Consider the following 12,084-nt stretch of genomic DNA (forward strand, 5'->3'; position numbering starts at 1 on the left):
ATTTCCTCTGCTTGGGATACAGCGGTCTTTCTGCCCGGCTGCTTGGAGCGCGCCAGCATCCTTGCTTGGGATGTGTCCCTACTGTTGCCTTTTCCTGGCGGACGTCCCCGTGCCATCATGTGAGCGCTCTGAAGGGGCACCCCTGCACCTGCTCAGTCACTGCGTCCCTTTTTGTGCTTGACTCTTCTGAGCATCAGCCATTGTATGTGTGTGTGAAATTTTGTCTGTCTTCCTCACCAGAGCGATGCATTGTTGGGCAAATGAGACACCTAGAATCTTGTCTGGTACCAGCAGGAACTCAGAAATATATTAATATTTAAAATTGAGTGGGTGTTGCGGTTTCTTTTAGATAAAATTGATTTGGGAAGTAATTACAGTATCAAATTGTGATTCTTTAGTGTAAGAAGATAACTGTTCCAAATATAGTAATACATCTAATACTATTATGATATGGTAGCGTCTCAGAGATGAGAGCCTAGCTTATGAGTATGTAGGAGAGGGAATTTTAACATTCTTTTGTTCCAAAGATTTACCACTTATTTGCTTGTTTAGAATTGAGAGCATTTTTAATACTTTATGGTACATTATAGCCTCACATCATAATGCCGTTCATAGTGATGGTGACACACTCGGTGGGCTCCCCATCCTCCCTGCTCCATGCGGGGTGTTGAGATTGGCATTGGTGTTCTCACATATGTACATACTGTCGATGAAAGTGATTCCTTCATTGATCCTCCTGTCCCTTTCCCCTTCCCCTTCCCCTTCCCGTCCCCTTCCCCTTCCCTTTCCTTCCCTTTCCCTTTCCCCTCCCGTTCCCTTTCCCTTCCCCTTCCCCTTTCTCTTCCCCTCCCCTTCCCTTCCCCTTCCCCTTCCCTTTCCTTCCCTTTCCCTTCCCCTTTCCCTTCCCCTCCCCTTCCCTTCCCCTTCCCCTTCCTTCCCTTTCCCTTTCCCTTTCCCTTTCCCTTTCCCTTTCCCCTCCCGTTCCCTTTCCCTTCCCTTCCCCTCCCCTCCCCTTCCCTTTCCCTTTCCCTTCCCCTCCCCTTCCCTTCCCCTCCCCTCCCCTTCCCTTTCCCTTCCCCTCCCCTCCCCTCCCCTTCCCTTTCCCTTTCCCCTCCCCTCCCCTCCCCTTCCCTTTCCCTTTCCCTTCCCCTCCCCTCCCCTTCCCCTTTCCCTTTCCCTTCCCCTTTCCCTTCCCCTCCCCTTCCCTTTCCCTTTCCCTTCCCCTTCCCCTTTCCCTTCCCCTCTCCTTCCCTTCCCCTTTCCCTTCCCCTCCCCTTCCCCTTCCCTTCCCCGTCCCCTTCCCCTTCCCCTAAATCATCTTTCTGACTCCATTGGTTTCTCCTCTATTATCTGAAGCCCCATTCCGCCCTAGCTTCTGAGTCTGAGAGAGGCTATACCCGTGGCTAATCTCACTTAGCACAATGTTCTCCAGGTTTATCCATTTTCCTGTAAATGACATAATTTTGTTTTCCTTGATTGCTGAGTATCATTCCGTTATGTGGATATCCCATAATTTTGTAATCCATTCATCTGTTGATGGATACCTAGGTTGGTTCCATAACTTTGCTATTGTGAGTTTTGAGAGCATATTTTTAAAAATGATTTTTATATAATTAGCCCTCCACATCTGCGGGTTCTGTGCCAGTGGATTCAGCTGATCTCACATTGAAAATATTTGAAAAAAATTGCCTGTGTACTGAACATTCACATATTTTTTTCTTGTTATTATTCCCTAAACAACCAAGTATAACATCTGTTTACACAGTGTTTACATTGTATTGGTCATTATAAGTAATCTAGAGATAATTTGAAGTCTGTTTCTAAGTTATATGCAAGTAATGTATCATTATGTAAGGGCCTTGAGCATCTGTGGAATTTGGTCTTGATGCCGGGGTCTTGCAGCCGTATTGACCCAAAGAATACCTACCTTACATGTAAGAAATTCAGGTACATGTGAAGAAAAGACTTTCTGATAGAAGATTTTGCTATTTTATTTATATCTAGTCCTCCTTTAAAAAAAAAAGATTTAAATTAGCTTACAAAGAATAATGTACTTACCCAAGTCATTCAAATAAGTCTACAACAAACATTTGAAGACTAACTACTAAGCACTGGGAACACAACCCGGAGCAACACCATGTGTCCTCACCACAGTGTTGCAGGGAAGGCACACTTGTTAAACACATGATACAAATAATTATTAAAAAGTGTAAGAACTATGAAAGGAAAATGTGGAAAGCGAGAGGGCGGCTCTTTAGTCAGGCCATCCCACGAAACCATCTTTTTCTTGAATCATTGATTTCCCCCCCCTTTTTGCTTCTGAGGATGGAACTAAAGGACATTCTAACTTTGAGCTATACCCCCAACCCTATTTTTTTTTTTTTTTTTAACGCAAGGTCTCACTAGATTGCTGAGGGCGTTCCTAAGTTGCTGAGGCTGGCCTCAAACCTGTGATTGTCCTGTCTTAGCCTCCCAAGTCCTGGGATTACAGGCATTCCCCATCATTGATTTTCTAAATCATTGATTTTCTCAGAATATTCCCTACAGTTTTCAGCCAGAGCTGCTGCAGTGGAGACTTAATGGTTGGGGAAGTTGGAGAAGAGGCCCAAGACCACCAGTGCTTGGAATGGGCTGCTGTGAGCTGAGGCCCCTGTTTTAGTTGTGTTTTACTGTAGTTTGAAAGGATACTGTAATAAGCAGAAAAAGACTATCCTCTACTAAGAAAATGAGCCCACACAAAGAATCATGGGTTGATCTGAAACAGGTAGGCAGAAACATAGAGATGTCTCCTGTGTTGTTCTTTCCTAGCAGCTCTGTGGAAGTCCTTTGTATGCACAGGTATTGCAGAAATTTGGGTGTATGGCTTGCCCTGGTGGCACATACCTGTGACACAGTGCTCGAGAGTTGAGACAGGAGGATCACAGGTTTGAGGCCAGCCTCAGCAACTTAGTGAGACTCTTACATGAAAATGTTCTGGGGTGGAGCTTGCATTTAATCTCTAGTCTCACCCCCCCCCCCCAAAAAAAAAAAGATTGTGGTGCATGTGGTTTTCATCTTGTACTCAAGTTACATATTTCCTATGGGAATAGCCTAGGCGCCATCTCCTGGCTGACATTTCTATGGCAGTCTGGAATTTGTAGGGCAGAGGTTCTGAGATTATATTCCAGAGTCTTAAGTGGAAATGCCACAGTAGTTATGAGTTGGGGCCAGTGTCAGACAGGTTGAAATGCAAACCTTGGGGCCACTTAGGCCATTTCTCTACACCTCGGATTCGTGTGTGTGTGTGTGTGTGTGTGTGTGTGTGTGTTGTGTGTGTGTGTATGGGGGGCAAGTTGCTGATAGGCAGCTGCCTCTTAGGCTGTTTGGGGTTAGGGTTAGGGATTAGCACAGTGCTTTTCACCTAGGACTGATCCTTGTAGCCCGGCCTGGAAGCATCAGTTTATGTTAGCAGACACCCTGTCTTTTCCAGAGCAGTGCTCCTGGGGAGGATGAAAGGTACTGAATTTCTCCCAGGGTCATAACAAAGAAAGGGGAAGAAAATTCAGTCTCATTGTACTAACTTTCAGTGTTCCTAGGACTCATAACTCTGGCTAGTGTTTGTTACTATTGATCAATTTATCAGTGTTATGAAATAATCATTATGTACTCCAGGATATGAACTACCAATTTAATATGTTTTCCTTTACTGGAAAAATTTTATTCACACCTCCACAGATCCAGTTTATAGTTTATTTATTTTTTTTTTTTATTTTTTTTTTTTTTTGGTGGTACTGGGGTTCCTGGAAGCCCTTCTACCTCCGGGCTACACTCCCAGACCTATTTTTACATTTTTATTTGGAAACAGGGTCTCCTAAGCCAGCGCGCACGGCTGGCTTCGAACCTGCGCGATCCTCCTGTCTCTGCCTCCCAAGCGCGGGGATTACAAGCGTGCGCCACCACGCCCGGCAGTTTATAGTTTAAAAGTAGTCTAAACAGGTACACTATATTTAAAAGTGAGAAATGAGCCGGGTGTGGTGGCGTACGCTTGTCATCCCCGCGCTTGGGAGGCAGAGACAGGAGGATCACGCAGGTTCGAAGCCAGCCGCGCGCGCTGGCTTAGGAGACCCTGTTTCCAAATAAAAATATAAAATAGCTCTGGGAATGTAGCCCGGAGGTTGAAGGGCTTCCAGGGACCCCAGTACCACCCAAAATAAATAAATAAATAAATAAAAATAAAAGTGAGAAATGTGAGTCCTACACTTGTCCAAAGCTGTGGAACAACCTAAGCGTGAGCCTAGTGCAGCTGTGGCCACAGGTGAGGGTGTCAGTGTCAGTTTATCAGTCGTAACAAAGTGCTACACTGGTGCGGGACCTTGATGGGGTGGGGAGATCACCAAAGGGGTGAGCAGGAAGAAGAGCAAAACTGGGGCATTCCACACACTTCTTCTGTAGAATTGAGCCATCTCCAAAAATAAAGCTTACTCCAGATTGGAAGGAAGAATTAATAAAAATGTGAGTTTCACATTTACTCACAATTTAGCTACTTAGAAGTACCATACGTAGTGCAGTGGTGGCACACGTGTGTAATCCCAGCACTTGGGAGGCTGAGACTGGAGGATCGCGGGTCACCGACAGCTCCAGCTGAGGCCCTTTGCAACTCAGTTAGACCCTGTTTCAAAATAAAGAATAAGAAATAGGGCTGGGGGTGTAACTCAGAAGTAGAATGCCCCTGGGTTCCATCCCCAGTACTGGAAAAAAAAAAAATAGTACCGTAGGGCAACTTTCTGGGGCAACTTGATGCTCCCATGTTCTGGAAGGCAAGCTGGGAGTCCTGTTGAGACACGGATGTGGCTCAGACAGAGCTGAGCATTTACTTATTTACTTCTAGCACGAACACACTGCTGGCCGGGCCTGCCCAAAGACGACCTGTCTCTACATGCCCTCCTGGGCTTTCCTTTCTTTTTTTTTTTTTTTTTTTTTTTTTTTTTTCGGTGCTGGGGATGGAACCCAGGGGCATTCTTCCTCTGAGTTACACCCCCAGCCCTATTTCTTATTCTTTATTTTGAAACGGGGTCTCACTGAGTTGCAAAGGGCCTCACTAAGTAGCTGGAGTTGGCTGAGAACTGCCATCTTTCTGTCTCAGCCTCCTGCATGCTGGGATGACAAGCGTGCGCCACCACACCCGGGTTGGCTTTCCTGTTAGCAGGCTAGAGAGCTGACCTTAGTGATGTCTGATAGGTCCTTCTGTCAGTCAGTTGGTAAGTCTGTCTGTTTGTATCTCAATAAAGTTCAAATGCTAGAAATTTGCAAATTTGCATATAATGTTTTTAAAAATTACAAGAGCTTCATTTGTGGGTAAAATTAATCTTTTTAACTTGAATTTTGCTTTTTGCCTACATTGGCTCCTTTGAAAGTCGCAGTGAAATAAAACACACGGACACTATAAAACCCATCATTCTTAGTGGTGTTATAATAAACATAGCGGTTCTTCAGGTTGTGTGGAACCAGGTAATATACACTTGTTTTTCCATTGATTTGAAAGTTATTCTTTTTTGGGGGGAGTACTAGGGATTGAACCTAGGGCATTGTACCTCCTAGCTAACCCCCAGCCCTGTTAATTTCTTATTTTGAAATAGGGTCTCACTAAGTTGTGGAGGGCCTTGATAAGTTATGAGGCTGGCTGTGAACCTGCGATCCTCCTGTCTAAACCTTCCAAGATGGGGATTACAAGTGTGTACCACCATGCCTGGCTTGAAAGTTATTCTTAAAGTAACACTGATGATCTGCCATTTGGTTCACATCTCTTCCTTCTTTCCGTACATATCTAATAGCAGTCTTATTTCATTTTTTATGTTACTAAGGATTGAACCCAGAATGGAGTTCTGCCTCCATCCCACACCCCTAAAGCTTTTTTACTTTTTCCTTTTGAAACAGGCTCTCACTAGGTTCCTGAGACTCTTGCTACGTTGCTGAGGCTGTCCTCAAACCTGTGATCTTGCTGCCTCAGCCTGAGTTCTGGGATTACAGGCATGTGCCACCACACCTGGCTTGCATCTGATTTCCTAAGACTGTGGTGAATTTCATCTTTAAACTTTGATAAGTAGTTGTATGTAATTCTGTTCCTCAGCCACTGGGGTATTGCGTCAACTATGCTATTTAGTGGCTTGGCATATACTGGTCATTCCTGTTTCCTGGAAAGCCTTGTTTCCAGTGAGGGGCCGCCATCTTTGGTGTTCTTAGGTGGAACACGCAGGCCCTGGTTTGGTTGGTGTGGTTGCTGGAGGGATGCTGTGTGGGGCACCTTCAGGTTGGTCAGGATAGTCCTTACAGCATGTGTTAAAGTTATACTTGTAAGTGGAGGGTGGCATCAGTTTTTATTTTTTAAATGTGCTAATATGCTAATGATAGCCTCTGATTTAAAAGTAAGTTTAGGCTGTATTTTTTAATTAATTATTTATTTATTTATATTTTTATTGAAAGTAAATGTTATACATTTAATCTGTATTTGGTCCCCTCTACCCCCCCTCGCTTTCCCTCCCCCCTCCCAACAATGAATACCCAGGCTAACCTTGTTATATTCATACTTTTACGCATATTTGGAAGTAGCCCTTCACCAATCAAGTTCAGCCTCCTTCCTCTCTTAGCTTCCCATTCAAACTTTGCTGAGATTTCCCTTCCATTATCTGGAGTCCCTCTGGTATCTCCAATGCTCACTCATTTGGGCATATTAGAGGAAACATATGTCCCTTCTCTTTCTGTGTTTGGCCGATCTCATTTAACATAATGCTTTCCAGCACTTTCCATCTTCTTCCAAATGACATGATTTTGTTCTTCTTTATAGCTGAATAGAATTCCATTGTGTGTATTTCCCATAACTTTGCAATCCATTCATTTGTTGATGGGGACCTAGGTTGTTTCCATATTTTGGCTATTACAAATTGTGCTGTTATGAACATAGGCATGCATATGTTGCTGTAGTTCTCTGTTTTCAATCCCTTTGAAAAAATACCCAGGAGTGGTAAAGCTGGATCATATGGTGGATCTATTCCCAGTTTTCTAAGGAATCTCCACACAGATCTCCATAGTGGCTGAACTACTCTGCACTCCCACCAACAATGTAAAAGAGTTCCTCTTTCCCCACATTCTCGCCAGCATTAGTTGTTGTTTGATTTCTTTATGCTTGCCAATCTGACTGGGGTTAGATGGAATCTCAGCATAATTTTGATTTGCATCTCCCTGATGGCTAATGATGAAGAACATCTTTTCATGAATCTATTGGCCCTTTGTATCTCTTCTTTTGTAAAGTCTATTCAATTCGATTGCCCATTTCTTGATTGGGTTGTTTGTTTTGCTAGTGCAGAGTCTTTTGAGCTCTTTGTATATTCTGGATATTAGCCCCCTATCAGAGTGGTGACTGGTAAAGATCTTCTCCCATTCTGTAGGCTTCCTCTTTAGGTTCTTGATGTTTTCCTTTGAAGCTTTTTAGTTTGATGCTATCCCACTTGTTGATTCTTGCTTTAATTTCCTGAGCTTTGGAGGTTTTGTTGAGAAAGTTACTGTTAGGCTGTATTTTGTTTGAGATTCTGTTAGAGCTTAAAAAAGCAGGATGGTGCTAGAGATTTGAGGTAATTTGAAAACAGCTACCGTTGCCAGGCCAAGATAGATCAATACAGACATACACGGAGGTTCCGGTGGTTTCCTACTGGGTCAGAAAGAAAAAAAAACCAGAGTACTTGGGTTTTCTTCCCCTGTTGTGAGCTTTCTGTTTCTTGATTTGCAGAGCCCTGCGGAGCCTGTGGCAGCCACCGAGACCTTGGCCCAGGTGCCTCAACATGTGCTGCGAGGACTTCCGGAGGAAGTGAGGCTTTCCCCGTCTGCTGTGGACAAGACACGGATTGGTGAGTGCTCTGGTAGAGGGAGGGCAGGAAGGGCAGGCAGCTTGCTATGGGAGCGTGTGAGGAGGGCGGCGCACCACGAGAGCAACCAATTTATCCTGGACTTAGAGATGACATGCTGTTGATGTGTTCTCCAGTTATGCATACACGGTGGATACAGATTATAACACTAGGCACACACGCTCTCACATGCACACCGTCCTTGGTGGCTCTTCAAGTGTTCCGCGGGTCTCTCCTCACAGAATTTGTTGTTCCCTTCTCAGATTTCATTGTGACTTGAGTATGTTTATGTTTTTACGTCTTTCATTATTTTGTGATTGTTTTCACATCTGTTTCTGTCATTCATTGTAAGTGCCTTCATTTCTTACACGTTGTTATGTCTTTAGTACCAGACGCTGTATGGACTCCCAGTAGATATTTGAATGACACAACCCAAGTGTGTTCAGATGCGTTGGCAGGGATTTCTCGTTGAATACAAACCAAGCTTGTTTGTGTTTGGCTGTGTTTTTGTGGCCTGATCTTTATATGGAAGGCTAATAGAAGTGAATTTTAAAAATCTAGTCAAAATAGTCTTGTAATATAACACATTTATATCTTTTTTTGTTTTAGATGTACTTTTTTTTTTTTTTGGTGGTAATGGGGTTCCTGCAAGCCCTTTTACCTCCAGGCTACACTCCCAGACCTACTTTTTATTTTATTTGGAAACAGGGTCTCTTAAGCCAGCACGGCTGGCTTCGAACCTGCGCGATCCTCCTGTCTCCGCCTCCTGAGCGCGGGGATTGCAAGCGTGCGCCACCACACCCGGCTTAGATGTACTTTTGATATTCCAGTTGATATTTATATGTATGTGAATAGATTTTCAGTAAACACTTTTCCCAGTTCTCATTGAGAATTTATTTGACAAGCAGTTGGACTATTTATATTATTTTGTACACATGAAAGTGGTTGCTTTTATTGCTCAGATACTTGATTGTTATCAGTGTCATCGAATGCAGTTCATAGCAAACTTACAGAAAAGTGGAATTTATACATCCCAGCTGGCCGGGACTGGCCCAGCTTCTACCCCATTCTGTGAATGGAAACTGAGGCCAAATGAAATGGTCGGGGCCAAAAATTCCCTTGATCCCCACACTGGGCTCCTGCCAGTTTACAATGGCTGCTGCTTCTCATTATTTGCTTATGGTCAGTGCATAGAGAACAGTCCGAAGGACACTGTGGATGAGCTGATGTTTTGGCTCTTTTAAACTCTGAAAAGCCAATTGTCTCAGTAGCTACATTTTTAGGAAGTCTGACTAGAGAGCAGAGGGTTTTCTACTTTAATCAAATGAACTTCAAAATTCTAATTGCAGAAATGTCATGTTCAGTAGAGGCAATTTGAAATCTAGATAAAAGCAGAATAAAAAGTATAAATTATTTGTAGTTTTACTACATTCTAATGTTTTTTCTCTTCAATTGTGATTCTTCAAGTATTTGTGATCATATCGTATAGCAGTTTTAATGTAATATTAAATATGAAACTTCTTTTAGTTATAAAACAATATAGGTTCTTTACTAGACTACTTAGAAAATTTTGAAGAGTATAAAGAAGAAAAATCCCTACTGAAGATTTGATTTAACTTGATCTCAGTTGATTTAACTTTTTTTTTGTTTGTTTGTTTTTAGGCAATGTAGCCTTCTCTTTTGTGAAACCAAACTGATTTTAATGTTTTCAACCTTTTAAAATAACCACAATAGAGTATAAAAATTTTGGTTTTATTTTCTAGGTGTCTGGGCCACTAAACCAATTTTAAAAGGAAAAAAGTTTGGGCCATTTGTTGGTGATAAGAAAAAGAGATCTCAGGTTAAGAATAATGTATACATGTGGGAGGTAAGAAAGAATTCTGATTCTATGTCTATAAGAGTCTGTACATTTTTAAAGAAATCATTATCTTGTTCTCAGGTTTGGTATTTTGAAGTTGAAACAATCATTTTAATATATTGTTTAAAATCAGTAATATTTTTATTAAAGAGAAAAATTGTTTCCTTGGATACAGACTGCCATTTATACATGCTTTTGTATTTTGAAACTGCTTGGCTGTCCTCAACAATACATGTCAAATCTATTTTTTATATTGCCTATCTCGGGTATTTTGCTTTACAGCTAAGACCTTGACTTCTTGTGTGATGGGTCTGTCTCTTTACAGGTGACACTAGATACCTACTATAAGAGATAATTGGAGGTAGCTGCAAATAAATCACTGTTAGTTTTCTCTTTGTATTCTAGAAAGTAGTTTCTATGTCTCTGGAATATTCAGAGTTGGAAATATTTAGCACATGGCGTACTTAGTTGGAGCTTTTAATTTTTCAAAGCTTTTTTGTTTTGTTAATTTGGTGATCTCACAAGAATCCTGGAGGACAGAGCAGGGGAGTACTGTGCCTTGTGGAGGAGGAGCGAGCTGTGGGAACAAGAGGAGCTGCCCTTGCCTGCAGGGCCCAGGCTGGAGATGAACAGAGGGCCAGAACCCATTGGCTCAGTCAGGCTCACACTGGCAGTGAGAATTGGAAACCCATCTCAGTTTGGCCACTGCTTCTAGTTTTGTGCCTTAAGTTGTACAATCCCCAATTTCAAAGGTGGAGGTACAGAAAAATATCACAGTAGGGTAGTGTTGAAGACAAAATTTGTTGGTGTTGTTCCTTTGTATTGCATGAAAATTGTGCACTTAAGTTGGGTATAGTTCAGGCTCATGCACTGGGGAAGACCTTGGGTCTTGGAAAGGAATAGTGTGACATTTTATTTAAAGTAAATTAAATTTTTAGTTGATAAGAAAAGCATTCCTATCAGATTGTTTTAAATTGAGTCACATCTGCTTCTCATATGTTACCATATAAAAACCCAGAATGAAAGGAAAATATGATAGGAACTGTGTGGGCAGGAGGGAGGTGTATCTGTTTTCCTTGAGGCCACAGCAGTGTTCTTAACTTGATGTGACAGTTTCTCCCAGGCGCTCTGAATTGGTTTCTTGGGACTCTTTTATAGTGTACCAGGAGACTTTAGGAAGTGAGAATGTATAATGAGCAGCATTGCACTTTTTTACCTTCATCATGTTTGAGGTGAAAGAACTCTGTAATTGTAAGAAAACTCCCCACAGAAACGTCTTAGTTACTAAAGACAATACTGGTGTGATTAAGAATGTCTTAAACACAAAATTGTTCCAAAGTAAACTTTTTAATTTTAAAAGTTACCCAAGGGAAGCTAACAAACATGTCCACCAGATTAGCACAGATAATAGGATAATGGTATACTTGCATAAATTCAGCAACAATTTTTTTTAATTTATAGAGTCAGTTAATATATCTAACAGCAGTAAATAAATGACAAGGCTATAAGTTAGTTTGTTCTTTGCAAATCTTTCTGTAAGTGGTCTGAAGATAGGATTTGACTGTGTATTTAAATTGGCATGTGGACTAAATTTTGAATTTAAGATTATTTTCTTACTTTCCAAATGAGCATATTAAATTGAACAGAAGTTGGTTGGTATGAAAATTAGACTCAGCCTGACAGAGTCTCTCATTAGTGATAGAAGCAGGTAGGGCCTAGATAACTTAGGGTAGGTTAGGGAGGGCAAGTGGGGTTTGGAAGGAGGGAAAATAGGTAGTTTGTGAACTTCCCTCAATGGGACAAAAGTATGACCTTCCCTTCCCAATTCCCTGTCTGCATACCTGTTTTATTTTGGTGTAGGAAGAAAGGAGGGAGACAAGTTTAAATCCTGGCTCTGACTTTTAGCGATTTCATCATTTACTAAAGTTGCCAGTTTGCTAAAAGTTTCCTCACTTATAAAAGGGGCTTACTATTTCATAGATAATTTTATAGGTTGTTTTAAACGTTAAACAAAATAACACATATAGCACCAAGTCCAGTGGTTAGTATAGCTGGCATTTCTCTTTCTTCAGTTCTCTCCAAATAGGGAGTTGTGATTAGAAAGTTAAGATAACTTGTCAAAATTGTTTTACAATAGTACACAATCAGATAACTTTTCCTTTGTGTGTGTGTGTGGAGCTGGGATTGAACCCAGGGGCATTCTACCTCCAAGCTATACCCCTAGTCCAATTTTGTATTCTTTATTTTGAAATAGAGTCTCACTAAGTTGAGGAGGAACTCACTAAGGAGCTGAGGCTGGCTGTGAACATGTGTCCTCCGGGCTCAGCCTCCCGAGTCCTGGGATTACAAGTG

At 41.9% G+C, this 12,084-nt stretch overlaps 1 protein-coding gene across 1 annotated transcript in view; it reads left to right on the top strand.

Moving 5' to 3' along the window:
* PRDM2 (PR/SET domain 2) overlaps positions 1 to 12,084 on the top strand; it is a gene marked incomplete at both ends in the record, with an annotated part of 198,624 nt that overhangs the window by 99,212 nt on the left and 87,328 nt on the right. The window contains 2 exon segments of the mRNA XM_080691308.1: positions 7,760 to 7,877; positions 9,638 to 9,741. Coding sequence (XP_080547434.1) covers positions 7,760 to 7,877; positions 9,638 to 9,741 — 222 coding nt within the window.

This window comes from Muscardinus avellanarius, assembly GCF_963383645.1.
Source record: "Muscardinus avellanarius genome assembly, chromosome: 3".
Classification (NCBI taxonomy): domain Eukaryota; kingdom Metazoa; phylum Chordata; class Mammalia; order Rodentia; family Gliridae; genus Muscardinus; species Muscardinus avellanarius.